This window comes from Sinohyriopsis cumingii, unplaced genomic scaffold (genome assembly GCF_028554795.1).
Source record: "Sinohyriopsis cumingii isolate HCF-2022 unplaced genomic scaffold, ASM2855479v2 utg002682l, whole genome shotgun sequence".
In the NCBI taxonomy this organism is placed as follows: Eukaryota; Metazoa; Mollusca; class Bivalvia; order Unionida; family Unionidae; genus Sinohyriopsis; species Sinohyriopsis cumingii.
In genome coordinates, this window is record NW_028316270.1 from 212,301 (window position 1) to 230,454 (window position 18,154).

General features: G+C 35.1%; 1 protein-coding gene across 1 annotated transcript in view; it reads right to left on the reverse strand.

The window, feature by feature from the left end:
* The window catches only part of LOC149770121 (uncharacterized), a 60,995-nt gene continuing 42,841 nt past the window's right edge, over nucleotides 1–18,154 (reverse strand). Inside the window, exons 12-18 of the mRNA XM_089949361.1 lie at nucleotides 15,741–15,830; nucleotides 14,872–14,975; nucleotides 12,247–12,326; nucleotides 3,913–4,130; nucleotides 2,420–2,567; nucleotides 1,534–1,715; nucleotides 1–122 (exon numbers count right to left, since the gene is read on the reverse strand). Of these exons, the coding sequence (XP_089805487.1) occupies nucleotides 1–122; nucleotides 1,534–1,715; nucleotides 2,420–2,567; nucleotides 3,913–4,130; nucleotides 12,247–12,326; nucleotides 14,872–14,975; nucleotides 15,741–15,830 (944 nt within the window). The remainder of the gene's footprint in view (nucleotides 123–1,533; nucleotides 1,716–2,419; nucleotides 2,568–3,912; nucleotides 4,131–12,246; nucleotides 12,327–14,871; nucleotides 14,976–15,740; nucleotides 15,831–18,154) is intronic.

An 18,154-nucleotide genomic window follows, 5' to 3' on the forward strand; every position in this document is an offset into this window, starting at 1 on the left:
TCAATTTGTAGACATAGATTGAAGCAGTGTCGTGTAGTGAGATAATGTTTGCAGTGGTGGTGCTCCTAGAAGTACACTAAAATTCTGGTGTATGAATTTGACTGCAGCATACATGCCAACACCTAGAAATGAATAAGTGTAGTTCTTACTAATATAAATGGCAATAAAGCATAATCTGAGCATTAAAAGTGTAATCGATATATTACATGCCATAATTGCAGGAAAATGGACATTCAAGTTTGCTACAAACTTGGATCAGCCGATGCATAAGATTCTTATCACAAATAAAAAATTTACATATGGAATGTTACTAAAAATACAAACAAAACATATACTGACAAATTGTTTATATATAACACTCATTTTAATTAGTCTACATGTTGTTGTTGTTGTTGTAGGGTTTAACGCCATTTTTCAGCACACGATAGACTATACATGGCGGCCAGTATTAATGGTGGAGGAAGAACCCGGGAAAACCCCAGAAAGAACCACCGACCCACGAGAAGCTACTGGCAAGCTTTCTCACATACCCACATTAGCCGAATCCGAGACTCGAACCGACGCAGACAGAGGTGAGATGGCAGTGATCCGTAACGGAGAGCGCTTTAGACCACTCGGCCACTCGGGGCCCCCTAGTCTACATGTCAAACTTTTGCTAATGATCATAAAGTTAAAAAAATTATGTGATGAGCATGACAATGTGCACAATCCGAGTGTTGCATTGTGTTACTCTCATATTCCCTTTTTTTTTGTAAAGTGTTACTGATTTATCCTTTTTCTGATCCGACATGTTATGAAGTTTAATTGAGTCTCATCAATAAAACCTGTTTTGGTCAATATCTTGCACCAATTTTTTTTAAATATAGACTGGTACACTACATAACTTTGTAATCAAAATACAATAATAAAATATATAAGAAACCAGTTGGTTTTCCTGGAAGTGTGCCATACACAGCTGCAATAAATACAAAATAAGGAAAGTACATGTGGGTCTACAATGGACAAATTTAATCTTAGGCTATCTGTATGTGCAGCATTATACTATTTTGTAGAATATTCTTTCATTTCTATGATGTGTGGTAGCTATAGATGTGATAATAGCATTGAAAAACATGACATTTTATTGCTTTACTTTTTTTAATGTACCAAAAAAGCATAATCTTCATGCAAGTGAGCATAAGAAATAATTAGGTGGGGAAAAAATGAAATGGTTTTGCCAAATGTGTAATGGTTGGCATGTATGCTGTAGGCAAAACTCTGTGTCTGCCATTTTTTGAACTTTTACTAAGCTTCCCCAAGTCCATCCACCCCACCTACTTTCACATTGAAAACTTTTTGAATAATCAATCAGGAAAAAAATGTACAATATAAACACATTCTGATTCTTCTCAAACTGTGTAAATTAAGTAACTTCATAAACACACATAATACAACAATTTATACATAACTATATTTCTTATTTTAATTTTCTCAGTCTATTTCATTTCAAATTTTTGACTATTCTTACATTAAAATAAAAAAATGAAAACTAACTCCAAATCTGTACGCACTGTCCATGCAAGTATTTGCCTGCATTCGTCTGACCAGCAATCTCTGACAACAGTCCTGATTGCTGGACAAATCCACCTTGGATAAAACTGTTGTCCCAATCACAGGTCAGGCCATCAATCAGTCGGAACTGTGTCACCAGGCAGTCGAGCATGTCATGATAAGTGCTGGGAAAATATAACATATAACCATGGCATAAAAAGATTCAGTGTTAAAAAATCAGCTAGTGCACACATAAAGAATATTACATGAATGCATATTTAAAACAAAATTTATGACATAAGCTTAACGATGTGGGTCATTTATAAGTCTCAGTGAACAAACAAGGTAAAAAAATGTATAGCTGTTTAATTAATTTCAATCAACTGACTAATAATGTCCAATGCCAATTATATAATAATAAAAATCACTGATTTTCTTCAACAGACCAGAAATAAAGTCATGGCTTGGAAATACGTTGAAATCCCATAGACATTATAACTTTTGATCATGTGATATTGTAACATAATTTGTGACATCATAAGGTGATAATACTATAAAAGAGGAGATGGATTTATGAAACACTGTATCAAAGAAGTTTTGTGACAAAAGAACAAAATATCCATCGTCACAAATATTTTAAAAAACTAGGACATTATGCCTAATACTGGTCAGTGCCCAATTTATCATTCAGACAGTTAATCAGATGAAAAAACATTTACAACCAGTCAAACTTACAGCCAATAGTTGGGTGGCTTTTCATAGAATTGGTCAGATCACAAGACCAACAGCCATTCAGAGTCTTTCATTTGGTCAATCAATATAGTCTGTCATAAATACAATGGTTGGTCACTTGGTTGATCAGGACATTTGATGCAAGTTGGTTACATACCTGCAAGAATCATTGTCCATAACTCCATCTTTCTGTTGGATTTGAGCCTTCAGCATGTTAACAGAGGCCTCACACAGACCAAACCCTGCACTGCCATTTGACCCCAGTAAATACTCCTCCATCTTGCTGAAGTTTCTGCATGGCTCCACTGACAAATGATCAGAATGACTAAGTTTCAATAACATTGATTAAATTCATTATAATTTATATCACAAACATCAGGCACAGCTGTCAAATAACATTATCTTAATTCATTATAATTTACATCACAAACATCAGGTACAGCTGTCCAATAACATCCCCTAAATTCATTATAATTGATATGACAAACACCAGGTACAGCTGTCCAATAACATCCCCTAAATTCATTATAATTGATATGACAAACATCAGGTACAGTTCTCTCCTACTGTAAAGTGATCACTGCCTAAAGTCACCACAATTTACATCACAATCAGGTACAGCTGTTTCATAATTTTAAGTCGTTTTCCTTTAAAAATACATTATGGACTGGAATGTAAATTCTATTATAAATCTTGCTGATAGCTTTGGTGATTTTTATTTTTCATTCTTTCTGATGTTTATTAAAATATTGACTTTTATTTGAGTAAAACATGCCATACATACTCACTTATAAGTCAAGTCAAATTGCAAAAAACAAAGATCAGGATCTACCATAGCATAATGTGCCTGTAGATCAGGTTCCATGTTGTTTGTTCTACTGATTACTCCTAACAAAATGCATAGACCCAGATTTGCTGGCATATTATGTGATGGCAGATATGGGTCTGTGCAGTTTGCAGTTGGCCTCATCTTCTAAATGAGTCCTCATGGTAAGTGATCATAATATTTTTAGCATCATAAGAACTGGATACAATTATTAACATTATCTATATAAAAAAAGTGAGATGTTTAAAAATCAACACTAATAGCCTTAAAGGTCAAAACAAGGATGAACAAATTCAGGAAAATGATACAAAACAGTTTTAATAACAATTGATACAAATGTAATACTTTCATTTGAAAATGATACAAAACAGTGGTAATAACAATTGATACAAATGTAATCTATCAGTTGAAAATGATGCCAAACAGTTGTAATAACAGTTGATACAAACATAATCTATCAGTTAAAGATGATATAAAACAGTTGTAATAACAACTGATACAAATGTAATACTTTCAGCTGAAAATAATTGATACTTAAAAATGTTTCTACTTCATCCGATATTAAGCTTCACTAGTTTGTGCAGATATTTAAAAATCTTTTCTGATTGATTTATGATAAAAGTTAAGATAATTATGACAGAATTAATCCCAATTTGTTAATTACCTGCATGCCCTTGAATAATTTTCACTTGTCTTGTAACTAAAGCTAAGTTTTCTGTATTCAAACAAATTGTGAACAGTGCATCAAACAAAAAGATTAAAAATGTGTAATGAAAACTAAGGGTTTTTGTTATTGTTAATATGAATATTAACATAATTCTGACCTTTTACTTCCAAAGTGATGACGTCCGTAACTGCAGCTGCTGTTAAATTCTTAAACACATCAGGAATTGTGATTTTTGGGTCTTCTTTTACTTTCTCAATGCCGCTTTGTAGCATTTCCACCAACACAGATTTATCAGTGCTCCTTCTTGTCTCACCAACTAAGTACATTTTCACCAACCGGAAGAGTATTTGAGACTTTATGATCAAACTTCCAGGCCTAAACAACAATAAAACAAGTCCAAAAATTGAAAATTTATTTTAAAAAATTACGCATCATTATTCAATGTTTTAGAGAAAAAGAAGTATTCCACAACTGACTGAACTGTAGCATATAGTCCTGCCAAGACATGGCATATCACATGAAAAACACAATTCCGAACAACCTAACCCCTGACATGACTGGCGTTGGAAAAATGTGAATTCCCAAAATTGCATCCATGACATGAGGTGGCATAATTTGTTGACAAATCTAGAATAGTCTCCCATTAAAGGAATATCCAGTGACATCCTGATTTGGAAACACTCTTATTATTACTGCCTTAGCAACATACATGTATAAGCAATGAACAGGTTTTATTGCAAAAATTATGTGCACCATAGCTGCTGTCAAAATGATATCCTGTTTGCAAACAAGGAAGATCTTCAAGAGATGTAGTGGACAGACTGTAGTTGTAAGCACTACCAGTAATTTGGAACACTGACCTGGCCAGAAGTAAAAAATTACAGAAAACCAACTGGAAATAATAATAATGAGGACTTTGTATAGCACCTAATCTTTAGAAGCTCTAAGCCCTTTACAACATTAGACAACATCTATAAGATAAATAAAATATAATAATATTATTACAAAAACAAACACCATGAAATTAGAAAAACATTCAAAAATAAAAAACATGCTGAGAATATTTCAGGTAGGAAACATTAAACATTATTAGGTCTTAAGTTTGTTCTTGCAGTCGAAATAAGTGAGTTTTGAGAGCCCTCTTGAATATGATCACTGTGTCTTTGTGTCTAAGTTCAGTGGGCAAATTCATTCCACGTTCCTGGGCCTTGGTAAGCAAAAGAACACTGTCCATATGACTTTGTTTTCATAGTGGGAGTAATGAGTATATGATTGTCAGAAGAGGAGCGTAAGTATCTTGCTGGTGTGTACACATGGGTGAGATCGGATAGGTATGTTGACTAGAGTCCGACAGTGAAACGTAGCACAGAGAACAAATTTTGTGTTTGATTCTGGATCAAATGGATAGCCAGTGTAGGGTACAGAGCAGTGGGGTGGTGTGCCCTGATCGTGGTACTCTATGTATGATCCGAGCAGCTGTGTTTTGAACTTTTTGAAGTTTCTGGAGTAGATATTGAGATGAACCAGACAGAATTGAGTTACAATAGTCCAGTCTTGAAAGTACTAATGAACACAGAAGTGTTTTAGTGGCATCAACTGAAAAATATTTGTGAATTGAGCTGATGCGTCTCAGCTCAAGATATGCAGCCTTACATATGTTCATGACATGTTGGTACAATGTGAGAGTACTGTCCAGAGTAACACCTAGGTTTCGTAATGATTGTGTGAATTTAATGTTGGTGTTGCTGATATTTATTGTTTGAGTAAAGGATGTGAATGAGAAAGCCTTTGTGTTGTGATCAGAATGGCCTCAGTTTTATCATCATTCAACTGCAGCTTGTTCCATGTCATCCATGATTTCACATCAGAGATGCACCTCTCTACACCTTGGATGGTAGCATCAACTTCAGTTGGGTGGCTAGATTTGTATATTTGGGTGTCATCAGCATACAATTGGTGAGACACTGGATGATGATCAATGACACTTGAGAGCAGCTGAGTGTACAGAATGAAGAGAACAGGTTCAAGAACAGACCCCTGTGGAACACCACAACATAGATCAACTAGGCTGGAGTGTATTCCATTTGCAGATACAATTTGTGTCCTGTTGACCAAGTAGGACTTGAACCACAGTAAGGCTGTATCATGAATGCCAAATACATGCTGGAGATGGTGAAGTAATATATCATGGTCTACTGTGTCAAATGCTGCGGACAAATCAAGGAGGGTGAGAACTGTAATCTTTTCGCTATCCAATGCAGAGAGAATGTCATTAACTACTTTTAGAAGAATAGTTTCAGTACTGTGGGAAGGGCAACATGCAGATTGTACATTGCTAAAAAGACTGTTTGAATTTAGATGAGATACAAATTGGGATAGAACAACCTTTTCTAAGATTTTTTATATGAATGGGATATTAGAAACTGGGCGGTAGTTCTTTAAATCATTATGGTCTAGTGTTGGTTTCTTCAGCAGAGGCTTTACAATGGCAGTTTTGAAAAATGATGGGAATTCCCCAGATGAGAAAGAGGTATTAATAACATCAGTTAGTGAAGGCAATACTGGATCTAAGCACTCAAGCAGCACTAATGTTGGAATTGGATCAAGTTCACATGACTTTGGTGCACTCTTCATCACGATTGTACATACAAAATCCATAGAGACAGGTTCAAATACTGCTAATGGTTGCTGCTCAAATTCTGTATCCCAACTGTATGGTGATGACGAGTCAATTGAAATTGTGATGTCAAGCTTATCTCTAATGGTTTGTACTTTGTCACGGAAGAAATCTGCAAACATGTCTGGAAGGACAACTGGAGAGAAGGTAGTTGGAAGTGGTGTTGATTTGTTCCTTGACATTAGCTTGTTAGTAATCTCGAAGAGCTCTTTGCAGCTGGAACTTTCCATGATCTTAGTAGTGTAGTGGGCTGATTTTGCTGCATGGACTATATTTGTGACATTCTTCTTAGCGACTTCATAGATTTGCTTATGAATAGTGAGTCTGGTGGAAAGCCAGAGCCTCTCAGCTTTACGGCGGTCTCTTTTAGCAGTGAAAAGCTGGTCCCTAACACTGATATACCATGGAGAACACTTTTGAATTGATACTCTGCACTTGGTAGCTAGGGCATGTTTGTCAAGCAATGAACGCAGACAGTTATCGAGTTGTTCTGCGGTAGGAGGTAAGCAAGTTGTTAAGTTAGCTTGGATGTTGTGCATTAGTTTGGTTCTATTTATCATACGGAGGTGGAGGGTTAGGGACTGATACGTCCAGATGGCATATAATGCAGAGGTGTTCTGATGCAAGGTCATGGGATACCAGGGAGGACCATAGAATAATATGTCATGAATTATATTCAAACAAGATTGTGGGCATTAATGAGTCATGGTTATAAAGAGTCTTGGCTGCTATGATCATAAACTTTTTGGTGCTTTTAATGTACAAAAATCCAGAACAGTTTAATTCGGGTATTTTTTTATCAATAAATGTATTACTATTTCTCCCTTAAATTGATGGATTATAAGACCATACAGTATATTCCACTGACCCACTGACAGCTACTTGAGTTTGGTAATAGAGGAGTTATAGGGCTGTACTGGATATTCCACTGACTCACTGACAGTCACTTGAGTTTGATAATAGATGGATTATAGGGCTGTAGTGTATATTCCACTGACTCACTGACAGCTACTTGAGTTTGATAATAGAGGAATTATAGGGCCATACTGCATATTCCACTGACTCACTGACAGCTACTTGATGTGATGTGATTTTGATTTTTAACGTAGCTTTAACAATTTTTCAGTCATATCGCAAAGATGTCTGCAATGTGGCAGTTTATAGTGATGTCTAGCACTGGGGCATCATGCCGCAGACATGTAGCATGATGTCCCACCCAGTCACATTATCCTGACACCAGGCCGACCAGTCCTAACACTAACCTCTTAATGCTGAACGCCAAGCGAGGCAGCTGTTAGTACCATTTTTTAAGTCTCTGGTATGACTTGGCCGGGGATCGAACCCACGAGACAGCTACTTGAGTTTGGTAATAGAGGAGCTATAGGACCATACTGCATATGCCACTGACTCACTGACAGCTACTTGAGTTTGGTAACAGATGGATTATAGAACCATACTGCATACACCACAGACAGATGTTTAAATTTGATAATATATAGGTTGTAGGACCATACTATTTAAGTTACTGACAGCTGTTTAAATATGATAACGGACAGGATGTAGGACCATTCTGCATATTCCACTGAGAAATTACTTAAGTATGATATTAATGGGCTGTATGGTCCTACTGCATGTTCCTTAAGTATGATATCGATGGGCTATATGGTCCTACTGCATGTTCCTTAAGTATGATATTGATGGGCTGTATGGTCCTACTGCATGTTCCTTAAGTATGATATCGATGGGCTGTATGGCCCTACTGCATTTTCCTTAAGTATGATATTGATGGGCTGTATGGTCCTACTGCAAGTTCATTAAGTATGATATTGATGGGCTGTATGGTCCTACTGCATGTTCCTTAAGTATGATATTGATGGGCTGTATGGCCCTACTGCATGTTCCCTAGGTATGATATTGATGGGCTGTATGGTCCTACTGCATGTTCCTTAAGTATGATATTGATGGGCTGTATGGTCCTACTGCATGTTCCTTAAGTATGATATTGATGGGCTGTATGGTCCTACTGCATGTTCCTTAAGTATGATATTGATGGGCTGTATGGTCCTACTGCATGTTCCTTAAGTATGATATTGATGGGCTGTATGGTCCTACTGCATGTTTCTTAAGTATGATATCAATGGGCTGTATGGCCCTACTGCATGTTCCTTAAGAATGATATTGATGGGCTGTATGGCCCTACTGCATGTTCCCTAGGTATGATATTGATGGGCTATATGGTCCTACTGCATGTTCCTTAAGTATGATATTGATGGGTTGTATGGTCCTACTGCATGTTCCTTAAGTAATGATATTGATGGGCTGCATGGTCCTACTGCATGTTCCTTAAGTATGATATAGATGGGCTGTATGGCCCTACTGCATGTTCCTTAAGTATGATATTAAATGGGCTGTATGGCCCTACTGCATGTTCCTTAAGTCTGCATGTTCCTTAAGTATGATATTGATGGGCTGTATGGTCCTACTGCATGTTCCTTAAGTAATGATATTGATGGGCTGTATGGTCCTACAGCATGTTCCTATGATATCGATGGGCTGTATGGTCCTAGTGCATGTTCCTTAAGTAATGATATTGATGGGCTGTATGGTCCTACTGCATGTTCCTTAAGTATGATATTGATGGGCTGTATGGTCCTACTGCATGTTCCTCTGACATTTATATCTGATGAACATGAATAGATTTAAACTAATGTCAACAACCCAGATGATTATGGTGAACATGCTACTCTGATTTAGTGTTCTTTATTGCAGACTCAACTGAAAGCAGATTTACATGGCCAGTGGAAGGGGTCTCTCAAATTTATATTTTAGGCAATACCATCATTCTGCAGAATCTATCAAAATTACATTACAATGGTGATACATAACATTATCACTAAGTGAACACTGATGAAACAAGACATTTGCAGCAAAGCAGCTTCCCAATGTTTATATCAGTTATCACTAAACCAGCAAACTTGTAGCAGATATCCCCACCCCCAAGCTCAGCCCACCAAAGACTGATCAACATTCAAGTACACTGACAGATAATCCTTAATCATATCCCAAAGTTTAAAGCCCATATCTTACACAGTATAAAAGTTGTATGACATTTCATTTGCATGCTTGTCTGTGTGGGCACATAACAGACACCTAAAACTATGCAGCTTAGTTAGAACAATACTTGTACTTTTATCAGTTATGTGTAACTCCACTCCAATTTAGTGACCCCACCAACAAACTTCACCTCAAGGGAATGGATCCAAATTTTGAAATTACCATTCAAATCTACTGACCAGCCTAATTATGTCTTAAAGGTTTAAAATCTAGATATTAATCAGTCTTGTAAGAGTTGTTTGAGGGTATGCATGCAGGCATGTACAGCTTGTTAATACCAAATAACTCCTGCTTTAGTTCAAAAAGCAAATGAAACAAATGTATGTCTGTACATATACATGTATATATTTTGATATAGGTTTAATGACACATCTACATAATCCTGGATATAGAGTGCTGATAAAAAATTTAAGTTCTAAAAAAATTAATCCAAAAATTGCAAACACTGATAGGAAGATTAACCGACCCAAACAGTACTTCAAGACAAAATAAGAAGGTCTTTGAAAGGCTGTACAAATATAAAGGCTGAAAATTGCTAAAATCTTTGTGAAGATAAACTCCAGACACAAGTAAATATTTTCTCATACATTATAAAAAGGTTAAAGATGCCAAAACAGAATAAAATAATAATAATAATAGCAATACTAATGTTAATCACAACAATATAATGTAATAACACAAATCTGACTCCATGGCATTTGAAATTTAAGTTACAAATAGACAGAAGGAATGAGAGATAAAAATATCCTGGCATAGTGGTATTTATGCAAAATCTGTCAACTGATAACGTGAAAAAGCCTGATAAGAATATAATAACAAATTGCTATGTGAAACATGGGTCTAGGCCACTAAGAAAGTACCATCTTATAACATTGTTCTAAAGTATACTGTCAGAGAAAAAATTATATGAAACATGGGTCTAGGCCACTAAGAAAGTACCATCTTATAATGTTGCTCTAAAGTATACTGTCAGAGAAAAAATCTATATGAAACATGGGTCTAGGCCACTGAGAAAGTACCATCTTATAACGTTGCTCTAAAGTATACTGTCAGAGAAAAAATTATATGAAACATGGGTCTAGGCCACTAAGAAAGTACCATCTTATAACATTGCTCTAAAGTACACTGTCAGAGAAAAAATCTATATGAAACATGGGTCTAGGCCACTAAGAAAGTACCATCTTATAACGTTGCTCTAAAGTATACTGTCAGAGAAAAAATCTATATGAAACATGGGTCTAGGCCACTGAGAAAGTACCATCTTATAACATTGCTCTAAAGTATACTGTCAGAGAAAAAATCTATATGAAACATGGGTCTAGGCCACTGAGAAAGTACCATCTTATAACGTTGCTCTAAAGTATACTGTCAGAGAAAAAATTATATGAAACATGGGTCTAGGCCACTAAGAAAGTACCATCTTATAACATTGCTCTAAAGTACACTGTCAGAGAAAAAATCTATATGAAACATGGGTCTAGGCCACTAAGAAAGTACCATCTTATAACATTGCTCTAAGTATACTGTCAGAGAAAAAATCTATATGAAACATGGGTCTAGGCCACTAAGAAAGTACCATCTTATAAGGTTGCTCTAAAGTATACTGTCAGAGAAAAAATCTATATGAAACATGGGTCTAGGCCACTAAGAAAGTACCATCTTATAACGTTGCTCTAAAGTATACTGTCAGAGAAAAAATCTATATGAAACATGGGTCTAGGCCACTAAGAAAGTACCATCTTATAACATTGCTCTAAAGCCTAATGACAGTGAAAAAATCTGGTAAGAATATAACTAATTGCTATATGAAACATGGGTCTAGGCCACTAAGAAAGTACCATCTTATAACATTGCTCTAAAGTACACTGTCAGAGAAAAAATCTATATGAAACATGGGTCTAGGCCACTAAGAAAGTACCATCTTATAACGTTGCTCTAAAGTATACTGTCAGAGAAAAAATCTATATGAAACATGGGTCTAGGCCACTAAGAAAGTACCATCTTATAACATTGCTCTAAAGTATACTGTCAGAGAAAAAATCTATATGAAACATGGGTTAGGCCACTAAGAAAGTACCATCTTATAACGTTGCTCTAAAGTATACTGTCAGAGAAAAAATCTATATGAAACATGGATCTAGGCCACTAAGAAAGTACCATCTTATAACATTGCTCTAAAGCCTAATGACAGTTAAAAAATCTGGTAAGAATATAATAACTAATTGCTATATGAAACATGGGTCTAGGCCACTAAGAAAGTACCATCTTATAACATTGCTCTAAAGCCTACTGACCTGACATGCACATCATATCGTCTGTCCAATGTGTTAGGTCCCCTTTTGGATTACATGCATATAATTACCATTAAACTGACTGCTATACTATAATCTTCAGATTTAAACATTTCTTTTGTGAAATTTTTAGCACTCAATTTTCCAAGCCAACAAGAAAATGCTTATAACCCTGTCTTTCTTGACAACGTTAAGTCATCCTCGTTCCTATGAATGTTTCCAACAATATGACAGCTGTATACCTTCTTTGTTGCAGAAAAGCATATTTTTTTTGTTACACTGTGCATGTCATGTCATACAAATGAATCATTTGCTTGAATTGTTTTCCAGTTTGGCAATCCAGACAAATATCAGTTGAAATAATTTAAGACTTGAGTTAACACTTACTCAAACTTGAGTTAACACTTACTCAAACCCTAGGACCTGGACACTATCAACTTCATGTGTGTCATTGCCTGTGGAATTATTTGCCTTCAGGACTACAGTCAACTGAAAACAACAAAACAGCAAGTGTTACATAATTCAACCCAAACTGTCCATATTTTGAGATGTTCACTTCTTAAGGACATTACAAATTATATATTCCTATTTTTTTTAATTAACAGCAACTAAAACACAAATAAGGTTCCACCAGTATCGCTATTTTTTATTACAATGCACAAGCATTGTAAGGATTAGTCAGTAGAATAAAGAACACAGACCCTGATCTGCAAACACATTATGCTACAGCAGATCAGGATATTTGCTGTTTGCAATTTGTCTCAACTTATAAGCGGGTACATATGGTAGCTTACTGGGCATTAAAATTCACTGTGCAAACTTGTGGACAAGACAGGTACAAATATCAAACTGTATATATTGTCATCAAATCTTATACAACATTAAAACAAAAAATGAGCTGAAAGAGATAATTTGTACTGACTGCTATCACTCTCACCTTCACTCTCTCTCTCTCTCTCTCATTATGGGGAAAGTCACCTAATGCAAAGACGGGAGATGGAATGTATTCATTCGTAACCTTGAATGATTCTTGATGCAGACCTACTATAAGTAAGGGTTATCCCTTTCTCTCTTACATAGCATTTCTTCTGGTTATATATATTTTTTGGTTTATATCATCACTGACAAATGCTGCTTGCAATAAACTATAGAATTATTTAGCACTGGAGGACCCATTTTACAGTTACAACACTGTACAATGGATGGTCCACAGTAAAATGTTAAACACTGCAAATTATACAAGCAGTGCTCCAGATAATTTGCAGATGATGGGAGTGTGATATTCCCCAATTTGTAACAATAGGAGTACCAACTAAACTTTGCAAAGAAAATAATTTTTCCATGATCTTTTTTCAAATAAGGTTAGATTATAGCATGCTTCTGAAATCTTGAGAGAGAGAATGCTACCTTAGTAATTTTTCAGTTTTGATACTCTTAAGCACATCATCAAATATCTCAACTATAATTGTTCTCATAACAGTCTAATGTCAGCTCCAAACTGAACAAAGGAGTATTCTAATCCATTGTGTTCATTAAGAAATCACCACTTTATCAATGGAGGTTGATTCTTCAGCACATTTTAGTCCAAGTAACAGATCACTGATATCTCAACTCTGTCTGCATGGGTTCGAGTCTCGGATTCGGCTAATGTGGGTATGTGAGAAAGCTTGCCAGTAGCTTCTTGTGGGTCGGTGGTTCTTTCCGGGGTTTTCCCGGGTTCTTCCTCCACCATTAATACTGGCCGCCATGTATAGCCTATCTTGTGCTAAGAAATGGTGTTAAACCCTATAACAGCAACAACAACAATGGTCCAAGTAAACTGAATCCTAACATTTGACTAACTATATTAAACTGTACACAGTACAGCTTCACTGTTAAAAGATGACAATATTTTTGAAGTTACTTATAAGTTTTAAAATGAAGTATGAATGTAAAACGTTTTACAGTACATCAGTAAAGGAGGTAAAAGAATAATTATTACTAATATAAGTGGCAAAAAAACAAAGTCTGAGCATAGTAGGAGAAATCTATATATTACATGCCATAATTACAGAAAACTATGACATACATTTATTTTGTATTATAACTTACCTGGATCTACAGTTAACATTCTTGTCACAAATCAGCTAAAGCCATGTGGGTTAGTAGTTAGTACAAAAAGTATAGACACAGAACAAATTCATAAATTATTTATGCATACCACTCGCTAGTGTACATGTCTAACTTTTGCTGAATGGTCATGAAGTCAAGAAATAATGGGAAAAAAATATGCTGTAGTGCATAATGTTGAATTCTTCTTTCAAAATTGGTAAAGTGCTATTGATCTGTCTTTTTCCTGATGTAAGATGTTTTTAAAGTCCCTCTCCTCTAACATTTTTCTGTCATATAACATCCATGAATGACACTGATAAAGCCATTTTCTCTTAATATCTGGTTCCATTTTCTTGTCAATTTAGACTGGTCCCATACATGTGTTTGTGTAAAAATATAATGAATTTGTGACACATGGTTTCACTTTCATGAAATCCATCTGACTTCTTGGAGCATTATCATATACAGCTATACTATGAATAGAAAATAAGGAAATTAGATGGAAGTCTAACAATGGATTAGCCAATTGTCACACACAATGAGCCTCAAACTGTAATCATTATTCTGTGCAGTGCTTGCGCCTGATGTCTTTGATCTTAATTACCCAGGTCATTATCAACAGGCAGGTACCCGAGTACCTTGGCAACCATTGACACTTTTTGATAAAGGGACATCTAATTGGCCTGAACATATAGGCTTTATGAAGGGGAAGTTCAAAATGTGTTTTGAAATAAAACTTTACTGCATTTGATTAATTTTAAAAAGTAACTTAAGCCATTACACCCAGCCTTGACACACCACAATATGAAGACATATTTCTATTTGGTTTATTTTTATGTTATTTTTAGCTGTATATAAATGACATTAGCTTATAAAGGACAGATTTTTATATTTAATGGCGTGTCCTTTTGGGACAGATATTACTCTGTACAGTACTACTTACATAAGCCTCTGACTGGTTCTTCAGTGTTTGATATTCTGTTGAGTTTTCATCCCTCAGTTTTTCATTAAAAGTCTGGTTCAAGGTCACATTGAGCTCCACAACATCTGTCATCAGAAAAAGAAGAATATATTTATTTGGCCGGTATTAAACGTTAAAGAAACCATGAGGCTCTGATGTGCAAACATTCTTATCTGACAAATCCAATCTTTTATGGGGCACAAAATCTCGTCTTGATACAAATATGGTGCAAAGGTTTATAAACTATCTCAAAAGATTCTGAAAATAACTGGTCAAAAGAGTGACAGATAGACAAAGAGACACCATTTATGATTATATTCAGGGATAACCCAAATTATACTGACCACACATTATCCATTTTTTTACAATGACACCATGTCTAGTCATGATACAAAAGCATAATGAATGAATGGACAAGATGACTCCAGTATAAACTCCAACACTTTTGGGTGAGAATATCATTAAGACTGACTAATAGATCCAAATTATTCAGTTTCAATATTTCCATTTGGTGGAGACACTAAAAAGCATACATAAATGATCTTTAGATGTATAAAACTTCTTTATCCAAAGCTTACACATCCAGAAAACTCATTTATCTGAACATTCAATTTATGTCCTTTGTTCATCATTATATATATATTTGAAATTAATATGTGTTGCAAGAAAATATTGAATTAACAAGGTTGTACCATTTTGTTACATTATAACTGGCAGCCATTTTAATGTCAAGAGGCATATTTTGTATTTTTCCATGTTTTGATATGAGTGTTTATTCTTTTCAGTAACATATCATAGCCAAGGAGAAATAATGAGTTATGCAATAAAAAAAACCTCAATAAAATACTTACCCACAACACTTGCTAGTGTTGTTGTAATAACTTCTATTGTTGTCATGTATATCACTGTGGTAGTTGCCATAGGAGTTGTAGTTGCTGATGCTGAATAAGAAAAAAAAAGATTTTTCAGAAGAAGAGTCATGAGCAAGAATTACTTTATTCAAAAAGCACAGTTATGTTTTTACTGTTTATATTATAACTACAAACTGAATCAAGATGCACCTATATATATTGTTTTGACCAGATCTAAAGGTAACTTTGCACCTGGCTAACTGGAACACTTGTATGTCTGTGGCCTCTAGACATTATAAACAGAAATCAATAACAATATTTCATCATAAATTGCTTTAAATGTATGGACAACTATGGAGTAAACATTTCTAGATGTATATTGTCAAAAATTATCCAGGGTAAGCTTCTGCAACAAGTAAAATTAATCATTGTTTTAAAGTAATTTTATCTAAGTCACTTCATTTTTTAACATATATTTTTTTGAAAGTGTAAATTCAGAGAAATTAATTCATTTAGTAAATTCTGAGATTACTTACTTGACAAGCTTAAAGTTAGGAAAATGAACTCCACTACCTCCTGTAAGCATCATTCTGAAAACAATTAGTCTTTTTCCTCCTTATAGAGCAAGTTAAAAAACTCTTTCAGATTAAAAACCCTTTATCATCATTGGATGTCTCCAGTTGTAAGCTGGTAATGAGATAGGGTGCTCAAATTCATATGGAGATGTGGGATGATTTTACAGTAATGTGATCAAATAACTATTCTTGGAGAAACATGATTTGCTAAAAACATTTGCTCTTTTTGATAATATTAATGTTACAGCTAAAAACGTAATGAATTCTTCTAACCAATAAAAGTTCTGGACAAATCTAACAAAAGTGCTAAACCCATGCCTGTGAGGAAGTTGTAATAATGTCAGCTTGGCCTGGTGGTTGTCTCGATGAAAGACACTGGACACAACTGTAAAAATCTTGTCCCTGCAAAGCGAGCTCATGAAAAACAAACTTGAGTTGGCTGTCTGTGCATGCTGTGCAATAGCTTTTATTTTATTTCAGATCGAAACATTATGTTTGAATGCAAGGCTTGCATAGATTGGTCTAAACTTCATGAGGCAAATCTGATCTTCAGAAGACACCAAACATATTACCCACTTTCAAAACTATGTTTGGGTTTGAAGGGTTATATCATCTTAACCAGCCTTCATTAGAAAATTTAACCAATGTAGCTGACAAATTTTCTCTGTGCACTTTAAAACATTAACCCCTGGAGGTTTTTGTCATTTTCACCTGAAATTCAAGTAGGAAACACATTTTGAAAGCTATTTCTGAATACATCCTAATACATCAACTTCCAGGTGATTTTCCAGTAAGCTAATGCCTAGTTGTTTTAGAAATATCATTTTTCATTGGCTATTTGTTCCAAATACCCATCTTATCCTACTTTTTGCAAAGGTTCATTTTTCTGTTTGCAGTTCTTACTGGTCTGCCTTAGATCTGAGACCAAAAAGTCTAAAATCCGGACACAAAATTGGATTCTGACCAAAGGTGAATTTTGGGTGGATAAATAATGGGGTCCAAAAAATGAAGTTTTTCCTTCTGTATTTTGTTGTGCAATTAGATCTTCCAGATTATTTGGTATCATTTTAGAGCCACATCTGTCTACCTTTCTATAATACCACCCAATTTAGTGTATCATACATGACCCTGACGCTACAGAGCTCAGCAGTAGGCTACTACCTCCTGCCACATTAACTCATTGCCAGGGGTTAATGTGTTAACAAGGATTTTTTAATTTGTTTACAAATCGTCAAGGAATGGCTAAATTTGTAATTTATGTGCAAAGTCAATGCACAAGTGATTAAATATGCAAGGAATATTCTAATTTGGTGACATCATCAAAATGCACCCATTAACACATTAACCCCTGGAGGTTTTTTGTTGTTTTCACCCAAAATTTGAGAGGAAACACATTTTGAAAGCTATTTCTCAATACATCCTTTTACATCAACTTCCAGGTGATTTTTGCCAATAACCTAATCCCTAGTTGTGTTAGAAACATCATTTTTTATTGGCTATTTGGCTCACGCATGAGCAGAAGGGTATAAGTTTGAGTTCCTTTTTTTTTTTTTTTTGCTTAATGCACTCATTATTTTCATACTGAGACCACTCTTTATTCCCATTGCCCATCTTATCCTACTTTTTGCAAAGGTTCATCTGTCTGTTTACAGTTTATACCAGTCTGCCTTGGATCTGAGACCAAAAAGTCTAAAATCCATACACAAAATCAGATTCTGTCCACGGGCAAATTTTGGGTGGAAAAAATGAGGTTTTTCCCTCTGTGTTTTGTAGTGCAACTAGAACTTCCATATTATTTGGTATCATTGTAGAGCTACATCTGTCTACCTTTCTATAATA